At 42.2% G+C, this 24,003-nt stretch overlaps 1 protein-coding gene across 4 annotated transcripts in view; it reads right to left on the bottom strand.

Moving 5' to 3' along the window:
* Positions 1 to 24,003, bottom strand: part of LOC119167424 (uncharacterized) — a 179,600-nt gene that overhangs the window by 139,777 nt on the left and 15,820 nt on the right. For 3 of the 4 annotated variants that reach the window (XM_075866399.1, XM_075866402.1, XM_075866401.1), the window contains exons 3-6: positions 22,580 to 22,627; positions 13,229 to 13,267; positions 6,843 to 6,872; positions 599 to 640 (exon numbers count right to left, since the gene is read on the bottom strand). In XM_075866399.1, the coding sequence (XP_075722514.1) occupies positions 599 to 640; positions 6,843 to 6,872; positions 13,229 to 13,267; positions 22,580 to 22,627 (159 nt within the window). The remainder of the gene's footprint in view (positions 1 to 598; positions 641 to 6,842; positions 6,873 to 13,228; positions 13,268 to 22,579; positions 22,628 to 24,003) is intronic. The other variant, XM_075866400.1, reaches the window with a different exon arrangement.

The raw sequence follows: 24,003 nt of genomic DNA, 5'->3' as shown, positions 1-24,003 counted from the left end.
ACTGGTAGTATTAGCTCGTGTAATATTTCAATATATTGTTAGCACATACAATTCGTTGTCTTGGCAGCTCAAGTGTCTCAAGTTATTTTTAACGATCGTTGCCAATTTGTGGTTTGTCATGTGGTTTTCCTCGTGCACTGCTTAATGCTGCCCAATATCTCCTTCTCACAAAAGACTAGTTGATGCCCTCGAATCAGCACTTGTCTCCTATATTTCCAATTGTATATTTTTCTGTTTGTGTTGCATAATATTGTGTACAAAGTGGCTGCATTTTCGGTGGAGGCAAAATGTGGTAGGCCCGTGTGCTCAGATGTGGGTGCACGTCAAAAAAACCCAGGTGGTCAAGCTTTCTGTAGCTCTCCACTACGGCATCTTTCATATTCATATGTTGGTTTTGGGACGTTAAACCTAACGAATCAATCAATCAATCAATGATACTGGGTATATGCGATTGGCCATTAACAATAATATTACACTGGCACAAGCGGTTTCATTGCGCCAGTATTTTCGTGGTACGTGACGTGTACCATTTAATATTTATTCTATGTGTTCTTTGAACACAAATAAGTACCTAGTTACAAAAAGATGAAGGACATACACGAGTAATCAAGGCACCTCCGGCGACGGCGGGGCTTCTTTGCTGAAAATTGAATAATGCGAAAATAAGCAACAAGGAATGAAAACATACTTGCTCTCAGCTTCTCGTTAGCCTGCCACTTTGAATACGCCATGAGAAATATCGCTAGGGAAAGCCGGCCTATCGGTCTAGAAAATCACAAAAAACAGAAAACAAACCACGGAGAGTGCTGCTCAATGGCCTTCCGTATTTCTGCTGATTTTAGTGAAGACATTAGCTCTAAATACTTAAACGCAGAAGTTTTTGTTTGCTAATATAATAATTTTTTACCTCTTCTTGAACGCCAACCCATCTTGAAAAGATGGCGACATAAATACTAGTGCACATTTGTACATACTTTTCGAGTATTTGGCAAGGTTTCACTAAATAAAACGTTTAAATAACAGTCACATTCCCTGCAAGTGCATTGAATAACTTCGATTTCAAAGAAATGTGGTCTTATTCTTTGTTTTCTCAAATCTATTGCTTGCCTCTGTTCTTGTCTATGTTTTCTTATTTCTATATTTATCTCGGTCTAAATGTCATTCTATTCTCGCTACTTCATTGCTAGATGTTAGAACGCTATACTATAATGAAGAGCAAATCAGAAAAAGATTACTCTGAGGAGCCGTGGCTTCTTGGTGTGCTATAAAGATCCGCCCTTCCTAATGAATTTGATTAAGACAAGTGGGCAAAGTTCTGGGTATCGTACAGGCGAGTTTGCCCTTCCTAATGAATTCGATTAAGACAAGTGGGCAAAGTTCTGGGTATCGTACAGGCGAGTTTAACTCGTGTTCCCTAAATTAAGAATACGTGATTCTAGACATAGTGCGAATCATGCGAAATTTGTACCAGTGTAACTGTCCGCTTTTATCCAGTCTGATATGCGCTCGTACCATATAGACAATTAAGAAACATTTTCACAATCTCAATATAAACACAATTTTTCTTGGGATGAAACACTTGAGCCACTTAGACCAGGAGTGGCCTTAATGGCACCAGAACATGAAAAGAGTGGATTTTGGCAATTTAGAATAAGTAACGCCTGTATGCAGCAAGGGCACTATTGTGTACATCATTTTACCTGCACTATTGACAAAGTTGTAAGGATCGTCTAGTTACCCTATTTCAGTAAAGACATGTTTGCTGGCCAGGTTGCATGTACTTTCACAAAGTCTGTCTGAGAACACTGCAGTCGTCAAGTAGATGCAATTGAACCATTACAGTGAATTTAAAAGTCAGTTAGTACCTTACAACTTTCACAGAGTTGATGTTGTTACAAAATGTTTCACCCTCAGGGACTACTTCTTGGTCACAAGAACCTGTTTTTTTCGTCTCATCAAGTAGGTTCGTTTCATATCGAAATGCAGCCTGTCTAGCTATGCCACACTGGTATGCTTTTACTGTGTTAGGAAAAGAAAGCGACTGCCCAGTTACTTCTAAATTGCTTTACGACTGCAATACTGCACGCCTGGCGAAATAGCCACATTTAACTCTAGAGAACCTATAAAGAAGTTCGCATTTAGCTTGAATGGCAAGCTTCAGAACACACACCTCCTTGCTTCACTCTATTCGGCTAACTATTATAGATATAATATAGTTTAAAAAATTCATAATACATCTCTGCTCTGCTTACTGAATGAATTGACACTGAAAAATTGGTGTGGCGTCAACGTAGCAGTAAGCTTATCGTGACGCCAAGAAAATTCATAGCACGTAGGCTTGGTATGAGGAACCAGTCGTTTGAGAAAATGACTGAAATTACTGGTGCATTAGTCACAAGTAGGTTGTTGGAAAAGATGAATTGGTCCTCAGATAAAAAAATGAATACATCCGATATGTTGTTGATTCTAATCTTGGAGCCAATTAGATCACCAGCTTCCAAGAAATATCGACTCTCTCATAGATCTCCTAAAGTTCGAATCTGCTTGCAGAAAGCACTTCTTACGAGGGCGGACCGATATGTATTTAGCTTCACTGCCAAAGCTCCACGCACTCAATGAGACATATACCGACGTTGATTGGGCTTTGTTAGACAGGCACCTGCAAGAAACTAGTTCAATCTGGCACACGATTTTGTTTTGCCAGCTTGAGGAAGCAGGTAATTTTTGTTCGTTTGTTAAAATAAAAAAAAGAGATGAGGTGGTAAATCAATTCTTGGTTCATAAAACGAAACTCCACAAAAAATCAAAGAATGACTAAATGGTGTCTATGGTAGGTGTTCTCCTTTTATAGCAACTGTCACAATTGGTTCAACAGTTTTAAACGCGATCGCACGTTGGTTCTTGATGAGCCTCGCCCAGGAACCCCGCAAAAAACTATGATGGCCGATAACGTAGCAGAAATCCACGACCTCTTACTCACAAACCGCCGACTGAATGTGCGCAAGTTAGCTGAGATAGAATCTATAATGGCCTCATGTATATTACCCTGCATAAAATTTTCGGCATAAGAAAGCTTTTGGCACCATGCAAGCAGTGTTTTTTAACTCTGGGCAACTAGCGCGTCCACAACATCACCTCAGAGCATTGTTTGAAGCTCCGAAGTGAGGTCAGTGTTTGAATCCGCCGGAGTTTTAGCTTTGATTTGTGAGCGTCAATAAAACATAGATCTACTGAAAGACACTTGACAAAAGAACAGTCGAAACAGTAGGCTGCACCTACAGAACCTACTCTTAAGATGGTAAAAATTTTCGCATCGGCTTAAAATGTTATTGGCACCATTTTTTGAGATCCTCTAAGTGCGATCGTTGTTGACTACCTTCATATCGTTGTTGACTACTTTCACACAACAAGCGAACTTTTCACCAAGCACGAAATTGTGCGAGTAACTAAATTATATGAGTATCGTCTTTGTCATTCCTTCAAGCGTGAAATCAAGTATAGTACATTTCTACTTCGTAAGATTGCTCTGCTAGAACCGCGAAAACATAAAACATATATGCAGAACAAGAAATACAGATATATGGCACGTTCAAACATACAGAACAACTTACGGCACGCAAACCCTGGAAAACCAGCTTCCGCGACTGCTCAATAGCTTCGCAGTTAAAAACGCACCCCTTGAAACATTGACAAATAAAGAGTTGTTATCATTTTTTCTTTCATAATTCCTGTTATCTGTTTGCTCGCGATTTCTGTGCCTTAAAAGTGTACTTTCTTGTATTGTGTCTTTCATTTTTCTTTTTCTGTCATGTTATGCACATTTGGTTGTGTTTTTTTTTATTATTGAATCCTTGCTGTTCGCCAAGTTAGGGGTCAGCAGCTCAGTCAAGCTGTTTTTTGATCCTCGGATTTTGCAGCTTTTACTGCGGGCCGCTGACATCATGTACACAATGTTGATGAAATAAACGTATTATTATTATTATTATATCCCGAGTAAGGTGTGCCGGAGTTGAACCAGGACTTTACTATGGCCGAGAATCGACAGGCTTTCTTCTTCCTAAATGGCAAATCCCTCCTGGCCCTCGTGGAGTACATAATAAGATGCCAAAGAACTTTAATGAAGACTCTATCGACTCTTTCATCGAAAAGATTAATAAGGTGTGGTGCGCACGAGAGATCCCTGCACAGTGGAAGACGGCCTACACGGTAATAAAGCCGATGAAGTTCGGCTTTTTCTCTAGTTTTCTGTTTTTCGCCTTGTGTGGAAAATAGTGAAATAAAAAATTTGGTTGAATGATCGATTGATTTATTGATAATAGATAATCCTGAAACCTGGCAAAGCACCAGGAATAGATACTTTAGGACCAATTTCTTCAACCGATTCGGTCGGTAAGGTCACAGAGTATTCCCTGCTGAACCGCCTCAAGGTGCACCTCGAGACTAATGACAAGTACACCTACAGTGTGATTGGTTTCACAGCTGGACTCACCACACAGGGCGCCATCAAGCTGATAAAGCATCAGATCATCGACACGAACACGGGACATACCAGAGCCATCTTTCGATGAGACCTGCAGAAGACTTTCGACATTTCCCACAAATTCATTTTTCAGTTTATTGCCAGCCTAGGGCTAGGAAAGAGTCGATGACTTTGTGAGATCCTTGGTTAGCCAGAAAACAACCAAGCTGCAGATAGAAAGGTACTTCTCGCAAGAGCTCACCCTCAGTTCACGCGCCATGCCTTACAACTTAGTTGTTTCACCAACATTATTCAACATCGTGGTCAGCGGCCTCTACACGGAGCTCTCGAAGGTCCAAAAAATCAATCATACCATCTAAGCCGATTATATATCCATCTGGTGCACCGGCTGGAGCCGTGACCAAGTTGGGAAAGCCATACAGCGAACAATCGCTGAGACCGAACGTTTCCTCCGTCCTAACAAACTCACGTGCTCCATATCAAATGCGAAACTCCTGCTCTACAAGAAAAGACCCTAAAGCGGCGGGCTCAATGACTAGATACCTGCGTCTCAAAGAGAAATATGGTTTTTCAATGATGGCGGGTCCCCAGAGCCCTGAAGGGACACGTTCGAGTATTGAGGATGTATATCGAGTCTAACGGCGCTAACAGAGCCACACTCAGACAGAAGAATACCAAGACCAGAAGAGCTTTTGGCATCATCCGGAGGATCATCAACATACACTGGCGAATCAAGGAAGACAATATCGCCTGTACCATACAAGAGTTTGTGCTCTGCCACCTTTCGTACTCGGCAGACATGCATAATTGCCATGTTACTCAGAAGAGTAAGCTCTTTTTTCTTATAAGAAAGGTCTTTGAGCTTGAGCTCAGCTTGCCTGTAAGCACTCGCACTGAAAACCTGTTCAAGCTTAGTGTTTACAATACACTCAAAGAGATAATCGAGCTGCAAGAGCGCTAACAGCTGCTCCGGCTTTCGGGAACGAAACTGGGCCGCAACGTATTCGCCGGTTTGGGCCTCAATTCTATTGAGGCCCAAACGTGGCAGCTGCTACATCTGATGCGGAGTTGAAGGAGCTGCTCACCTATACACGTATAGAGCTAGAAAGTCGGGAGCAGTGCAAGCCCTTCAATGACCGACTGCTGGATGACCGTGCACAGAGGACTCGACGCAGCAGCACCAGCACGGCTTCCGTACTACACAGCACATCGAACAGCTGGGGTAAGTGTTTTTTCTGCAAGTCGAAGAAACATGGCACCCGCGCTTGTGACGCGAACCTTGCCATCGATTCGAAGAAAGGAATGCTTGCGCAAGACAACCACTGCCATTGATGCACGTCGCGAGGACATCTGGCACGTTCTTGCCACGTCAAACTCACCTGCTCGAGTTGCCACGGGAGGCACGCATCAAGTATGTGCGACCCGCACTATACATCGAACGAAACAGCGACACCTTCTCGTCCAGTTGACTCTACCGGCAGCACAGTAGAAATGGTGTCGTCACAATCAGTTATGCTGTGTGAGAAAGATTCATTGAGCGGGGGCACAACAAATCACAGGAAAGTATATCTACAAACGTTTCGCGCCTGTGTTATCAAAAACGGCGTTCGGTGTGGTTTCTTCGCCGATTGGTAGTTTTCCTTCACACAAACTTTGTGGATATTGCGAGATATGTCCTACAAAAGGCATTCGCTGTTTCCTTCGTTGACTCGAATTCCCGGCTTACTTGCTCCGCCACGGTACGCAACATCGAACCCCATTATAGCTGAACAAGGTAGAATTGCGCTGGCTATGCTAAATAGTCGCAGAGAGTCAATATACAGTGACTGCGAGGCAGCTATAGAATCCTATGAAACGAGGATTGTAGCCCCTCAGGCCCTCCGCATTCTCGAAAGCGTCAAGAGTGCCACGCCCCATTTTTCATTTGGCTTCCCGCTCCCCTCAGGTCAGTTGAGGGCTCTACCTGTAACCCTAACGAGGGCGCACACGATTCCGCTTAAGGACTCACTGATTGCGCCACCTTCGCAGTCCCTCTGCCTCGCGGGGAACGCTCGCTCACATTTAAAGCAATAACATAAGGTTTACATCTCTGAAGATGGGTACTCCCCCTCCCACGCACGGTCTTCCGCAGGGCGCAGACAGTTACCGTTAGACTATTTCCAGCCAGCGCGTATCCTAACCCTGCATGTTCAAGTAGGTATAGATAAACTTTTGCTCAGGTAGAGTCAGGCACAATTCGCACCAGTCCGCCTAAACGCTTTATGTTGTAAGCCAAGCTTGCACAACTACCAAGCTAAAACTTCACAAAAAACATTTCGGAGCCCCAATTTCAGCGTAGTTTATCTTGGAATAAAACACTTACCCCACTTGGACCAGGAATGGGGCTTAATCGCTGAGCATATTAAAAAACAAAAAAATGCAATGTGAAATTATTGATGCCTGTATGAAAAAAGACAAGATTGTGCATATCTTTAATACAGCCATAATTACAATTCTACAGCAAAAATTGCAGGGTGGCGTATAGTTTACCGAATACTTGATTTCTGGAAAGGTTGCATAAACTTTCACAAAACGTTTGAGAACAGATAAGCTTCGAAGTGTAACAAGAGCCTTTGAAAATTAGTATCCTCTGACTGCATTGCTGCGCTCCAATTGAAGTATTCCAAAACTGGTGTTAGGCTCACTGACTGGCGCAGCGTTTTAGTTTTTGAATTGCGCAATGCATGCTGTCTATGTAGCTTTGCGTACGTTATTTTACATTTCCCGTTCAATTTCAGTCAATGAATAGATGCATGTAATGTCAAAATAGAGATTGTCTATGCCACACTCTGGTATGTTTTTGAGATGTTGAGAAATGTAAACAACTGCTCAATTGCTTAAAGACTAGATTACTGACTGCATGATAAATTGATTCTTTTAAGCTCTACTGAAACATCAACGTGTTCGCATCAAGCTTAGAAGACAACTTTCAGAAATAACACCACCTGGCTTTCCTTCACACATCAAACAATTATAAATGTAACCATGGATAGAAAGTTTATGGTACCTCTCTGTTAGGCTTACCTAAAGAACTGATGGTGAAATGTTCTTGTTGAGTCATACTAGCTCATTGTGACACCTACAAAACTAACAGCACGTAGCCTGGGTGTCAGGAAGCAGCCGCTTCGGCATAGGGACTTCAATTTTTCTGCATTACTGAGCACTTAATTGAGGAAAAATGATTAACCTGTTCTCAGAGAAAGCATGTGACTATGTGTTTGGGACCACACAAAGGGCTATAATGACCAATAGCGTGGCAAAAATCCACGACCTCGTACTGTCAGCCCGCCATTTGAATGTGCGCTAGTTAGCTGAGACAGAATCCTAAAAGACCGCGTCGATCAAATCTTGCAGATATTTCGCGCATGAGAAAGCTGTGAACGCGATACGAGCCGCGTTCGCTCTCTTCAGACAACAAGTGCGTCCTCGAGAGCACTTTAAAGCAGTGTTTAAATCCTTTTAAGCGTAATTCGAAGGCGTTCCAGCGTTGTTTTGTGACTGTTGACAAAAATGGACGGACTGGTACACACCATAGAAAAATAATAGTCAAAACGTTCGGGTGCACTCGGGGAACCGGCTCCGAAGACGGTGGAAACTGTAGCATCGGGCACAAAGATGATGGCCACCGTTTTAATACATTCTATAGGTGTTAGCTTCGTCGACGACGTTCAGAAAGACAAAAGGGTGACAGGGTCCTTTTAAGCCAAATTACTGGGTGGATTTAGTGACGTATTGCGAAAAACGTTCACACTTTGTGAAAAAGAGGTGCTTTTCTATCATTACAACGTGCTAGCTCACAGCTGAACTGTTGCCACGGCCAAACTGAACAAACTGGTTCCTTAAATGAAAAAGTGGTGCTTAAACCAGCGCTTTTTTCTGTTTTGGCCCGGGGATACTTTTGCAAGCAGGAAAACAAGAATAGCACTTTTCTTGGTTATCAATTTAAAAATGTCACTCACCGCACTAAAGTTTTAGTTGAATGTAGACGTGGTCACCTCTGGCTTGCCGCCACAGAAGCCTACTATGCAGTTCAGCCGAAAATACATTTTTCTAGCCAGATCAAGAAGTTGGAGTATCGGAATGGAAAGTGTATAAAGGTAAAAGGGAACTATGTTAAGAAATTAATGAATGTCAATCCAAAGCCTTTATTTTTCATTTGAAGGCTGAGTATTTATCGGAACGCCCTCGTACTTTGGATTCAGCTTGCAACATAGTTGCATGTCTGCACAGCCAAAACTACGTGGCTGCAGATTAAGGGTGCAGAAGTGCTGTGCCCAAGGCCATGTAAAATAAACAACAAACCAAGAGGTTTTGCAATGTTTTTGTTTGATGACACACAGATTTCGCATCAGTACTGACTTATCGCGGTAGGCTGACAGTGTGCTATGAGTCTAGGCGCTTCTACAAACTAGAACATTTAGACTCACAGATGCAGGGCTATATGTCCTCACTATGCCATTAGTAAAAATTAACCTTGCCGCAAGGAGGGGCCAGAGTTAGTGAGAGTATCGGAGTAATGTGGAAACACAGAAAGATTGACCGTAGGTCATAGAAGACCTTCAACCATGATTCTTTTTTAGTATCTACGGTCGCGTAGGTTAGTTTTTTTTTTCTTGTGGAGTAACCCATAGTTTACTGAATAAATGTTTTCTTGAAAGGTTGCCTGCACTTCAACACAACGTGTCTCAGAAGAGGACAGGCTTAAAGTGTTGCAGTAGCCTTTCCAAGGTATTACCCTTCTGGCTGTACTAAAGACGATAGTGTTTCTTGGGGACCTTCGACACAAAAATTTTGGTGTGTCTGTCTCTCTGTCTGTCTGTCTGTCTGTCTGTCTGTCTGTCTGTCTGTCTGAACGTTTGTCTGTTTGTCCACTCTTACTGGCATCGGGTACTTCAAACGGCGACCCCATTCGCAGCGACCACCAATTTTGCTCAAGATCGAGCGTTCATGCGTGTGCAATTGTCAATAAAAGGAATTATTGGGCATGTCTGGGGCACCATAACAACACGCATAAATTCTGCATATGCATCTCTTACTAGAAAACGCATACATAGGTAACTTTAAGGAGAGTAGCGCTTATCACGCTGCGCTTACCCTGCAACGCTTGCACGGAACGGGGAGGGTTTCCAACGCTTTGCCAAGACGAGATGGTGGTGGCACCTACCCGTCTCCTCGTGTTCTACACCTTATCACCTCTCAGACGGGCGCGCACGGCCACGCTCTTTGTTTTCCAAAAGAAACTACTAGAAGGCGCTCAAGTCTCACGTGTGACGTGACTTGATACGCTCGTTCGCCTCCACTGCACGCTCGAGACACTCTAATGCAGCGTTTCTGGAGTACCATTCACCGATTCTCTTGCACAGAACATCAAATAAACGTTTTCTTCCCTCTCTGCACACACAAGACTATCGTCTTTTGACGACATTTGCAGATGACATGCCGATACGGGGCCGTTTTTTTACCTTCGTGATTTCAGACATGCATTGCTGTCACAATATGTCGTAAACTGCAGGTACTACATCACTACATCTTGGTGACGAGAACACAATTTAGTTTGACTGATTGCATAGGTAGATGTGATATCAGGATAAAGAAGCTTTCTATCACACTCTGGTACGTTTTCCTGACGTGGAGAAGTGCAGCTGACTGATCAATTGCTACCAACGTCCTCATAAAGTAGACTACTGCACGCATGATAAATTATTCCCCCTTAACTTTAAAGAAACTATGAAGATGCTCGCATAAAGCTAGGAAGACAATTTCCAGAAAACAGACCACCTGGCTTTCCTCTATTGACCAAACTAGTAGAGATGTATAACCATGTTTAGAAAATTCTATGGTACATATGCGTTTTGCTTACCTAACGAACTGCCAGAGAAATGTTGGGGTTGTGTCGCAGTAACGGTTAGCTTAAAATGACATCAACTATATTCAAAGCACGTGGTCTTTGTGTGCTAAAGCAGTGACCTATACACAGTGACTTGAATTGTACCTGCATTACTGAGCACTGAGTTGGATAAAAAATATGGCCTTGTTCTCAGAGAAAGCATGCGACTATTCGCTTTATTTGTTAATGCAAGTACGTTTTTCATACCTGATATAGGACTTTAAAAGCTACGGAGGAATATAGTGCTTTTTGGGGTACATCAACGCAGAAATTTTGGGCTGTTTGTATTTCTCTTTGTTTCCCAAATGCTTCAGCCACACGGCTAAAGTTTAGGCAGTTGCTTAACACCAAGCCATCTTCATCTGTAGACATTGTCATCCTTAGCTGGAAACTTGCAGACATTGTCGGATGAAAAGCAAACATTGGGCATATTCTAAGTGCGACAACATAAGCAGAACGTGTTGGGATTGTTTATTAGAAAATTATTGGTTCGTAATTTGGAAAATAAACGCTACACCTCCTTATGCTGCGCTGAACTTTTCGACACATGATGAATAAGTGCTACCCAGTACCAACGGCTATTTGTTCCACATAATGTTGTTTTTCCTACATAACTGCCAGATAGCGTCTACGTTGGCAGCAGCACCTTCCGATAAAACAATATTGTCTTTCACTATCGTTTGCAGCGAAGCAAGCAGATACGCGGCAAAATATAGCCTTGATATTTATTTACGAAAAATCAAGCGGGAACGGGTAGCTATCGCCAACTGATGAAGACAACTCTTTCTGTTATTTGGTTATTTTATTCTCTTTTACTTTTAAAAATGCCAAAAAAGAAAGAAACCTGCAGGAAGCCATGACATTGCCTTTACTTATGTATATAATTATTAAATTCATCCCGCTTGAGCTATTTAAAATCGACTCCTGCTCCTCTGGCAGCGCAGCATTGAAGATGCTGTACTGCTTAGCCTAATATTCACAGACAGTATCGCGGCCATTGAGCTGGGCTAGGTTTTCGATGAAGTGAGCCCGTATGCTTGAAGCTGTGTGCCTCTTAAATATTTTCACGTGTTAAAAACTTTGATAGGACTCTAGTACGCCATTCATCAAAATATTTTAACCATTTTGGACGTACATCCGCCTAAAAAAGGAGCGTCTGTTCTGGTGGTTACGTCTTTGTATTCGGATATCTGCTACATCTTGTAACAATCCGTGGGGCAATGCCTTTTTGGAATTTCCACTGAGCATGACAGTGGGAAATATGATTTAAGCTAGTCACGTGGTCATGATGGTGAGGACCACAGCATTCAACATATGCAGAATGAAATTGTTCATTTTGCTCAACTCACAGCCGCAAACCAATGTCAGACAGAAGCAACACACCTTGTATGCAATAAAGCTGCGCTTGTTCTGGCAGACCTGTTTTACATTTTGAGCTAGTCTTGATGCTTTTTCGTAGTTGTTACCAGGCATGAACGTATACCATGACTGTATTGATGCCATAGCCCCTGCCGTTTGAAGTAGTATTCATTATATAATAACCGTGTCCCCATCGCGTTTCCTCAAAATTGCTGCAGTCAATTACGAACCACGCCACGGAAACGAGAGCCACTAGTTCATTTCGTGAGGGTTGATGTTTGGTATCATGTGCCAGCCTAGCTGCATTCGCCTGCATTGAGCCCGTCGACCACACTGCCACTCACAAACTGGTGGAAGACCCCTGTGGGAGACTTCCACGGGTTTTAAACATAGTTTATATGCACAGAACGTTCGTGCCGTCAACTGGAGACGACTGGTGCGAAGATTTAATTGGCTGAACGCTTTCTTCATGATAACGCTAACCACCTTCGACCGTCTGGCGTACCCAACGTGAACACTAAGCAGTCGGTTATTACTTCAAGTACGCAAGTGCTTTGTGTTGTGAAAACAGTAGAGCAGTTTTCACAACATCCGGTGTTTTCTGCATAGCTTGCAGTTTCAGTACGGTTGATGTCATAAAGTTTCCCGACAGACTTCGAGAACCAGTTTGGAGACAAAGTTGCACTCTTGTAATGGCAGGACATAGTCAGGAGGTGCACCCACTCACACAACGACCACCTTGTGGACTACTATTTGGAGAAAGTGCACATTATTTCACGTTGCCTTGTCCAACTGGCAGAGCCTCATCGATTTGAATATGCCCTACAAAGTGTGTGCAGTGCTGCCGCATTTGCGAAGAAGTCAAGCCACAACGCCAGTTTACAGTTTCCTCCACTTGAGCTTCTTCATTACTTCATTCCAAAGCTGCCAAAAAGAGCCGCCCGCATCTTGTTTCGTAAGACTAGAGACAACCAACTACTTTAAGTGGAACGTGCGAAGACCTCGACTTTGTCGAGTCCAGAGTATAACCGGTACCACAAAGCGACAATATTGAAGGCAAAACGAAATGGACAACTGCATACAGCACACAAGTTCTGACCAATAAACATTGCATACTATTTTACGCCACTTGAAACTCCTTTCCACGCGTCAGTGGTCTACGCAACGAGTGACGGACAATACTACAAAACGTCCCCACTACTTCGCCAACTTATCATCATTCGCTGGGCGGATAGGCCATAATATTTTGTAAAGTCAACGGTCCTGTTTTTTAGTGTTGTTTCAATATTCTCGTCTAAAGTAGTTTTAGGTTATTTTTCAGGTGGCAGGAGTCACGCACAATAAGTATAAGTGTGAAAAACCACTTTAGTAATGTGATCCCGGTTTGCATCAGTAATAGACAATATAGGGAATATTGTAATACCCTAAATAATAACATAATTTTCTTGGAGTGAAACACTTACCACACTAGGACCAGGCGTTGGGCTTAATGATGTTGTAGACTGAAAAGAGTATACCATGATATTGAAGAGTTAGCAACGGCTGTAAGCACAAAAGCATGGTTGTATGCATAATTTTGACAACGCTATTTACATAGTTACAGTACTAATTGTATAGTGACCCATATTTTACCGAAGACATATTTTCGGCAAGTTGTATGTACATAGCTCTGCAATTCATGACTGAGAACAGCATAGTCTTCCAGTTTAAGGAATAGAAGCAATACAGTAGCCTTTTAAATTTGGTTAGCGACACTCAAGTGACTTTGCTGCACTGTAAGTAGAATGTTCTAATAAGGAAAAAGAATTATTGATTAAATGGTGAGGTTTAACGTCCGAAAACCACGATATGATTAATATATATGCCGCAGTGGAGGTCTCCGGAAGTTTTGACCACCTGGGGTTCTTTAACCTGCACCCAAATCTGAACACACGGGCCTACAACATTTCCGCCTCCATCCGAAACGCAGCCGCCGCAGCGCCGATTTGACCCAGCGACCTGCGGGTAGGCAGCCGAGTACCTTAGCCACTAGACCACCGCAGCGGGGCTGTGGGAAAGGGCTGCGCTAGTGGAGCTAGTCTTTAGTTTAAAGTTTATGAAACATATGCTGCCTCACTAGATTTCTGCATGCAAATATATCTGGGTGAATTCACACATGTGCTGCGTCAATTTTTGTGAACTGCTGTTACTAGTTCTTCATTTTAAGAACTTACTTTGGTTTGGCTGATGAAATAGGTGCACGTTATATCAAATTAGAGTTCGTTTAGCACAGACTCAGGTATGTTGTATAATACTTTAAGAAACATTCGACTACTCACTTACATCCACTGTATGTGGGATTGCCACTGTATATGGGACCTGCCCATATTATGGCGTCGGACGCTGCGTGGTTTTTTCGGCCACTTAGGCAGTGAATCGAGTGCATTTCTGGTTGAGTTTTGTTGTTTTTCCTTCCTTCGAGGCCAAGTGCGAACGCGCCTCAAGATAAACCCTGAAGTCAGTTCAAGGTACTTGGTGTCCCCGCCTTTCAAAACAGCACAATACTGACGAGGCTCCGCATACTTTTCAGTCTATATTAGCACACTTGAATTTTATTCCACATTTTATGTTTACTACGTAGAAGGAGATGCGATGCAGCATCAAAAGCTACATAATTGTCCTGAAGAAAATAACAAAATCAGTTTGACCTCCTTCGTAAAGTTTATTGGATCTACATCTCAATTACCACTAGATCTGACATCGGTAACACTAAGATATTCGCGATCTTGTAATGCCATGGAACGTCTTTTTGATTCATTCCACTCAGACCTTGCGCAACACTTTCGTGCTACACAGCAGATCTTATATTTTGGGTTGGGGAAAACACTTGCCGCAGATCCGCAAGGGACTACGCTCTCCAGACGTTGGTGTCTGGAAGGTTGAAAGTAGAATAGCACAATATTCAAGAAATTGACAAAGACAGGCAGATATTCTCAGCTAAATGTTTATTTCAAGAAATTCTATCAGAGCAAATGAAGGTACACGCCGCTTCCTTTGCCCTTATAAACAGTTAAAAAGTCCAGTCGGAGCTCCTCTTATGGCGTTTTTTTTTATATGCGAAGCATTTCTTACCGAACTGCGGTGACTTTGAGCGTATCTATCTATCTATCTATCTATCTATCTATCTATCTATCTATCTATCTATCTATCTATCTATCTATCTATCTATCTATCTATCTATCTAGCCACCTACGACCTTTAGCTCTCCTGTCCGGTTCAATAATGATATTGATAATAAACTTAGTACGGCATAACATGACTGTATTAAGAGCATTGCTGACTAGTCATAACATAAAAATAATGACATGTAATGAACTTCATGATTTATGTTTCATGGTCCTGCAGCTCCTGCGGTGTTTTCGCTCACATGGCATACTGCAAAACTGGTATGATATGACATGATTGCATGGCAAACACAAGCGACAGACCGTAATTTGAAAATCATATCTGCGTCATGTACTAGCACGACTACATGCCACGCTCATGATGCGCTCTTGGCCGTTTCGCTTGCTTCACATATGCCAAATTTGGTATTACGTGACGCCAATGGATGACGAAGCTTTGTGACTGGTGCAAATATGATAACCTTGAGATGCGAGTCATGTGATAACCTGACTACTTGCCACAGTCAAGGCGCCAATGCATATCGACATGACGTGGTGCGCGGGCTCGCCGGTGTTTATTTTGTCGCATCACGCTGGCGTTGCCAATGTTTATAGATATTTTACTATAAACGTTGGACGTTGCCACGCCAGGCGCCGGTCCTGCCATATACTCGCAGGCGCGCACCACCCTCCGTTGCTTTGATGCATGCGCGTTTAAGCCCGTCCGGAGTCCTTCCATCACAAAAAGAGGGAGACGCAGTGTTCTCTGGTTAACGCATAGGCCAGAAATTCAGCATGTCGCATTTCGCGCCAGTTGCCGCCAATCCACACCGATGGACACTGGTCGCGCATGGCGTCAAACTATAGAGTGCTCACGTTTCGCTAGTGTAGCGTCGCTGTGCCCTGTGTGCACGCGCATCAACGCTACTTTAGAGTATAATGGGCCTTCATAATGCACTCGCGGCCGCTATGCTAGCTTTAGATATATCAAATTTGGTGTTACGTCATTGATGACGAAATATACGACTGATGCAAACATGATAATCCTGACACGCGTGTCGCGTATGAACATGACAACATACAATGCTTGTAGCGTGCTCACAGCCATTTCGCTAGCTCCCCATGTACTAAATTTGATATTACGAAACGTGAATAGGTGACGAAGGTAAACGACTCATCCAAACATCATAATTATGACACAAAAGTCATGTACGGCATCATTTACCTCAACATCTTAACGTAGTGCTGATTTTAGAGTTAAGTATCAACTTTCTCATTCGTGCTTCGCATAGCATCGATTCCCACTGTACGTGATATCTGCCAATTTTTAAACTGAAGCAAAGTTTCGACTGGGTGCCTCCCCGTTTTGAGTTCTCTTGATCGTTTCTCAGAACACACAGTTGTTTCTTTATTTGAGTTAACATGCACAGAAGACAACTAATGTGATCTCAGTATTCGGGCAGCATAGGCTTTGTGCATTGCAAGCCAACCTGGCACCCATCAAACAGAGCGCGTAAGATGCAAACCAAGTAAGTACCCTTGCGGTATAATTCCAGATATAATCAGACAGATCCCTGCAACTGACCACGAAAACATGTCTGTGAAAATGAAAGGACGCGCAGGCACGCTACGATATGCCATCTTCAGATGGCACGGTGATGCAATTTTACCTGAGAGCGGTGACCACTTGTGCGTCTCAACCTACTATGCGGAAGGGTGACAATTTTCAAATACCAGAATGGGCGCACCGCATCAGCCGTCAAGTTTAAAATGCCAATTCTTGGCGCCCTGGTGCCTGTTTTCCACAACATATTAGCAGAAGAAAGATCCACAGAACGGTTCATTGCGCACAAACACGTATTCCAAGCAGGTTATAAAAAAATGGTAGCATATCCACGGAGTCAATGATACAGAATGGGGCGGAGCATTTGTCCGTTCATTCGTTCTTGCTTCCGTCTGTCCTTTTGTCCGTCTGTGTGACCGTCCATGCGCCCATCCGCCCGTCCATGCGTGCGTCTGTTCGTGCGTCCATCCCTGCGTTCGTGAATGCATCCGCCCCTGCGTCCGTTCATGCGTCCATCCATGCATCTGTCCGTGTGTCCTCTCGTTCATATATATATATATATACAGAAGCACCGCCATCCAGCGGACATTCCGAGGACTAAACGAGAGGTGGCACACGCACACTTTCTTACGGCTTGGGCTTCGGGTTTACTTCCCACCTTTAACCACCTCGAGTTCATGGTATAAACGAGCTCACCGTATTCATGGCAATGCGGCCCAACGCTCGCTAAACATTGTTAAAACTAAGGAGGTTACGCCCAGGAAGTATAACGTAGCAACCTTTTCCTGTCAGATAGTGCTCAATGTACGTGCCAATGACTGGTAATGGAAAATGAGAGACAGGAGAATTCGGCTTTTACTTTCTTATGGCTTGCGCTTCATATCTGCTTGCCACCTTTAACCACCTCGAGTTCATGGTATATACTAGTTCATTGTATTCATGTCACTGTTGCTCAACACTCGTTAAACCTTTCTAACGCTAAGGAGGTCACACCCAGCGAGTATAACGTAGCAACTCTTTCTTATCAGATAGTGCTCGATCTGCATGCCAATGGCTGCTAAAGGGGATCGCAGCGTGCGCGTTAACTGAAAGCCAAATGCTCCTGTCTCTCATACCCCATTATTAGCTATTGTCATGTACATTGAGCACTATTTTTTGTTGTTCAACAACGCACAGAAGTAATCTCTTAACGGCACCACCTTGAAGGTCAAAATGTTATATTAGTTACATACTACAACGACTACGAGGGACGAACGGGTGCCACTATAAAGAGCTTCGTCCATAAAACTGCTGGAGTGGAAATTCTTGCCCAGAAGTGAAGCCGTGCCAATCGTAATTGGCGGCAGCGGCGACCATCCTATAGGGGCATGATGAGCTGTTGACGGTCAGCGATTCAGAAGGAGCGTTTTCCTCGCACGCCGAACGAGTTTAACGTGGCATTCTTTTAGGGACACATATGCTCAAAGTGCGTCTTGTGTTACTAGTTTTCTTTAGTAAGCATTGAATTAAAGGCAATCCTCATTGGAAATTACGACACCGATACTAGTCTCTGCGGAATATTTTTTTTTCGGGAACAGGTATCTTTTAATTTTTAATTAAAGTAGCCGATATACCAAATTATCAAAGCCACGAGATATCTGAGTGGGCACACCAGAAAATAGCAGTTTAAAAGAACTTGTTGGGCTACTTGGTAGAACATTTCGAAAAGCTAATTCGAGCGCGAAAACTTGACCCGAACACTCAAACACGCACACACCTGCATAAAACACACACAGCGTTTTATGCATGGGTGTGTGCATGTGTGAGTGATCAAGTCAAGTTTTCACGCTCGAATTAAGTTTTCGAAATAAAATAGCATGTTTCTCATATCTTTGGAGGGAAAAAGCTGGCTTCACTACTGCTTGTAAAGCATTGGGAAAGCTCCCACTCTAGCATTTTTCTTAAACCTCCTTGCGTTGCTCAGTTCGTGCCTGGACTAGCAAATTTGGGCGATCCAGCAGGCCAAGCAAGTTGCCGGGAGACACAGGCTCTCCGTTGGCCCTAAGTGGGAGCCGATCTCAGCCATCTACCGAAAATTAATAAATTCTACATCTCTCTCTCTCCTTGAAGTATTCTCATTTTTTGCCGTTGTGTTGCGTTAAAAGCGGCTAATTGGCTTGGTGGGCAATGCTCAAAAGCTCAGGGGAAGAGAACACCCCAGGGCATGGCCTGCGTTCTGTGGCCGCTGTCTACAGCCCCATAAAACGACAGCTAAGGAAAATACGTCTGCTTTGGGTGCCATCTATTGGCGAACAGAGTAAAAAGACAAGCGCTGCTAGAATATGCCACGGTATCTCAATGAGCGATGTCGCCAGAAGCGAACATGCTTTCTTTAGCTCCCCCTGGATAGTGCGCTAGGCAACGGCAGCAGAGCGCAGGCCGCAGGTTCGCGTGTTCACTCTCACAAAGAGCTATTGTGTTTCTCTAATAAAAAAAAGCTCCAGAAGGCTCTGAATTAACAGTTTGCTACTATCTTACCTTTATCTCGATGATGTTCGTGAACCTGTTTTTTTTTCTATATTGGTGCGCGTACACGACTGCTTATGAACAATATAGGCAGTGGCGATGTCTGCACCCCCGCCTTTCTGCTTACGTGGCAACAATACATATCTTGTGGTAGTATTGTCTTATACCAATTAGTGCCTAATTACGTTTACGGTAAACTGCTTTGAGGTCTAATTGTGGGACATCTGCCTATTTGGGGACAGCCAGGCTGGAAAGCGCATAGCTAACAATAAAGGTTAATCAGGTACATTGTCTAATATAATTCCATGTAATAAACTTTTTACTGAGGTGAATAAGTTAAAGTCCTTGTGAATATGTCTGCGTGGAAAACGGCCATGTATTTACCGGATTAATGACGTAAATATTAGCGAAATACCACCACCACAATCGCTACAGGCGCGCAAGATTCACGCTGACCTCACTTTCGCTACGTTCATGAGCCTATAAAGATGACCTTCACCGGACTGTCGGTTTCTCTGTCAAAGCGTGCAATATAGGTTATAGCAAGGCAGCTGGCAATGTGGGAGCTTTGCAGTACGCGTTGCAAAGCTTCGCACAAAGGAGAATAGGCAAGTCACCGCTAACCGGCCAACTCATTTATAATTTCTTCACGAAGGTCAGCTGCGTAACAACCTTTTCTTTGTGTTGTTTTTGTAAAACACGTCAGCCCAGCATGTCCCATTTTCAATAACGCATAACAATGCAATAACGTTAAAGAACTCGGTTCACAAACTTTGCGTCGTCGGCGTCAGTACCAGTGCTGGCATCGTTGGTTGTTAGTGAATAATCATCTTATGCATGAACGAAAAATCTAGAATGATGCAAATAAAATGAATGAATGTACAAAACTCCTGAATTGGAGTGCGGACTGAACCAGGGTTATTTTTGTCCAAGCGGGGATCGAACCCGGCTCGTTCAATCACATGGCACTGCCTCGGCTAGAGAAAATAGTGAAAATAACTTCCTCTGTTTAGAAATGCAATGACAGTAGGTTTCGCGCTTAACAAACACATGCGTCCTGTATACATGCTTCACAATGCAACATAAAACATTGCAATAATAATGCGTGGTACAAGCTTTCATTACCGGTGGGCGTGAAAATATGTGATTATAATAATGGCTTCATGGTGTAAAGCTGGTACCTGACTACAAAAGGCACACACCCTAATGCGCCTACTTCTTTAAGACCACGCAGTGGGTGCATAGAAAATTTGAAAATGTTTCATGCACCAAGTGTTTGAAGTAAGCACTAGGAACAGAATATTATTATCGCATTCAACTCCTAAAGGCAAAGCGTTAGGGTCCCCAAACTTTTTAAAGCTTTACGCAATCTGACAGAGATGACGCCGCATCGTCAGGGCTTCCATGCGACAGATCACAACTGCTTTTTTCGGACCGCCGTCATACTCGAGCCGTGATGAGCACTATAGACCAGTGGTTTTCTCATAGATAAAAAAGTATACCTGCTGTTCTCATCAGTTTAATGTGCAGCAGTGACGTGGCTCTGTGGTATAATGTTTGCTTACTATGCAGTTAAAGGTGCACGTGAGCATGTTCTATGAGTAACTAAAGCTGAGGAATGGAGAAGTGAACAGCTGTACTTTCACAGAAAGAGACCAGCACTATCTAACTGCAAATTGGTCACCTCAGGTGATCACTTTATATCTTTTAAACTGAAAATGTGGAGTTTTCTTTCTTGCGCAAAAATTATTTTATGGAAATGTTTCGCCAATTTTTCAATAAAACTTTCTTTTCCACCAAATATGGCTTTCTTTCCCACCAAATATGGCATTCCGTGCATGAAGGGGTTGAGGTACACACAAAACATTAGTGGCCTTCTTTGTGTCTCGTTTGTTTGGTATTTTCACCTTTGTCTTTTCTTTCCTCTTTATTCGGTTTTCCCCCTTGCTTGCGTATGTTGGTTACTATATTTTCTCTTTCTTTCATACCTTTGTCTAACCCTCTGTCTATTTACCATACGCTTCTTCATTCTTCTTGTCTATTATGTCTCTACTAATTTCTTTTTCCTTGAACTTTCTTTCCTCGCTCTCTTTTTCTTCTACTGAGCAAGACAGCTCTCCTCCTTCTACCCTCTGTCTACTCTGACTCAAGTAGATCCTTTGTGAGCTGTCACAACGTGGTTTATTTCGACGTTTCGGCCTAGGGTGTGGCCTTCATCAGGATGGATGAAGGCCACACTCTAGGCCGAAACGCAGACTCTTTGCTGAAGCGTGAAAACAAACCACGTTGTCACCGCTCATGGAGGATCTACTTGACTATATATACATATAGATATATATAAATAAATAAATAAATAAATAAATATATATATATATATATATATATATATATATATATAGAGAGAGAGAGAGAGAGAGAGAGACTTATTATCGGTGTAAAAGTTTCTTCAAGAATTGACGCCCCGTCGCACACGTGGCCAAACTCTGACTGATTCTGCTGGTGTATAAGCAAGCAAGCTTTGACAAAGATTGTACCGATAGACGTTCGGCCCAGGGCAAGGTATGCTTCCTCGGCGCACTCTGTGATATCTGCGGACTCTCTCCGTGTCACTGCTATTGCATGCCAGCACAGTATATATACACACACTTTATATATATATATATATATATATATATATATATATATATATATATATATATATATATATATATATATATATATATATATATATATATATATATATATATATATATATATATATATATATATATATATATATATATATATATATATATATATATATATATATATATATATATGAGATCTAACAGACAGTAATTCCAAGGATTGTACAGGGGAAGTTATTAGAACCAATGGAATGTAAATAAGAAGAAAGGAAAGTGGATGAAAAAATAACCAGCCGTGAGCTGGTTATTTTATCATCCACTTTTCTTTCTTCTTATTTACAGTCCACTGGTTCTAAGAACTTCCCCTGTACTTTCCTTGGTATTACTGTCTGTTAGATCTCATTACTATTGTGTTAAAACACGGAAAACGAGCCCTTAGGTATACACTTCTTTCCCTTATTATATGTATATATATATATATATATATATATATATATATATATATATATATATATATATATATATATATATATATATATATATATATATACGGCGAAAGAGAGATACTGATCGTAGATATTTCTTTCAATCTAGACATATTCTATCCAAAAACGTTCGACAGTTTATGTTATAAATTGTTTTGAACAGTTGAAATAAAACAGTAACAGTATAGTGGGCTATCGATTCATTTCATTCTTAAACGAGCAAAACCTGTTTTGCTTACTGTACGTTGAAGTGATAATGAACATTGCTGCAATGTATTGTTTGTTTTCATTGTCGGCATTATTTTTGTGTGTGTTGACCAGTATATATACAAAATTCACACGTACGAAAAAAGTCATACACTGTTATCTGCACTCGTTTGGTCTCTTCTCGTGTCATGCCTCGGTTATGAACCTTATTTCCGGCACAGTTACTTACAAGTTTCGGTCAGCATAACTTATTACAAAATTTTCATTAAAAGAAAAAACTCACCTGGACCCCTCGGTGACTGATATCTCCAGGACCTTGGGTGGGGTCAGTCTGGAAATGAGTTAGCAATACATTAGGAATCTATATAATAGAAAAGTAAATATTGCAAACTATAGTTTTATGTAAATGGTGATTCTTAACGGCACATAAGTTATTGTGCAGTTGCCATCTTCCCGGTATAGATTTTATAAATGCCTTACATGCACTTTCGGAAAGCACGTTTCACTGAAGTGCGTTTACCATTCAGGGGAAAACAATGAAAACAATTTTTATTTACTGTTCTGTGGAGTTTTATCAGGTTTTTGGTGGTGTGTTTTTTACTGTGCAGAGATTTTTTAGAAAGCGTGACCACCCTAGCCTTACCGACCTGGTCTTTGATACACGTAATTGTTACCCATCCCCTCTACCGTTTGCCATCTTTCCTTCTTTTTTGGTTGTATTAAGAGACGTTCACGCATGCACTCTTGTATTCGTAAATTCAATTTGCTCTCAGCACGTCTATCATATCGAAATAAACTTCTGATTATTATTGCAAAACTAATTTTGTTATTATACAATATTGGTTAATTAAAAAAATTGGGAGATCCCACGTAATGTGGGAATCGATGATATGCGAAACACGAATGAGGTAGGTAGATATGTCTTTTTAAAATCAGCACAACGTTACGAGGCGGAGGTAAATTATGCCATACAAGAGTTCATTTTCATGATTATCAAGAGTGGACGTGTCGTTTACCTTCGTCATCTATTCACGTCTCTGATACAAAACTTGGTATGTGTTTAGCTAGTGACGCAGCCACGAGCACGCTATGAGCGCAGCATGCAGTCATGTTTATCAAGACACGCAATTCACGATTATCATGTTTCGACCTCTCATTTACATACGTCGTCCAATCCCGTCTCGGTATACCAAATTTGGCTTAAGTGTAACTAGCGAAATGGCCGCGAGCACGCATGTAATAAGTATTGTGATTTAACGTGTCATTTACTTTCTTGGTTATTTACGTCACGTGACAACAAATTTTGTGTATTGAGAGCTATTGAAACAGTCGTGAGCGCATCATAACCGTGGTATGTTGTCATGTTTTTATATAACACGCGTGTCATTATTATCATGTTCTCATCAGTCGTATACCTTCGTCATCCTTTGACGTTACTTAACACCAAATATGGTATATGTAGAGCTATAGCGAAACGGCCCCGAGTGAATCTTGAAGGGTCCAATATACACCGACTTAATGTTGACGCGTGCGCACGCTGGCCGCAGCGACGCAACGCTAGAAAACGTGAGCCCTCTTTACACCAGAACACAGCGAACTCAGTGCTTGCTGCCACATGGAAAAGCGCGTGGCGCCATCTGTTGCAAGCGCGGCGAAGAAACACCCTCAACTGGCACGCGAGCAGATGCTCTGCAAATCAAACACAAA

This window comes from Rhipicephalus microplus, chromosome 6 (genome assembly GCF_043290135.1).
Source record: "Rhipicephalus microplus isolate Deutch F79 chromosome 6, USDA_Rmic, whole genome shotgun sequence".
NCBI lineage: Eukaryota > Metazoa > Arthropoda > Arachnida > Ixodida > Ixodidae > Rhipicephalus > Rhipicephalus microplus.
Note: the sequence above shows the minus strand (reverse complement) of the source record. Positions and strands in the feature narration are given on the sequence as shown.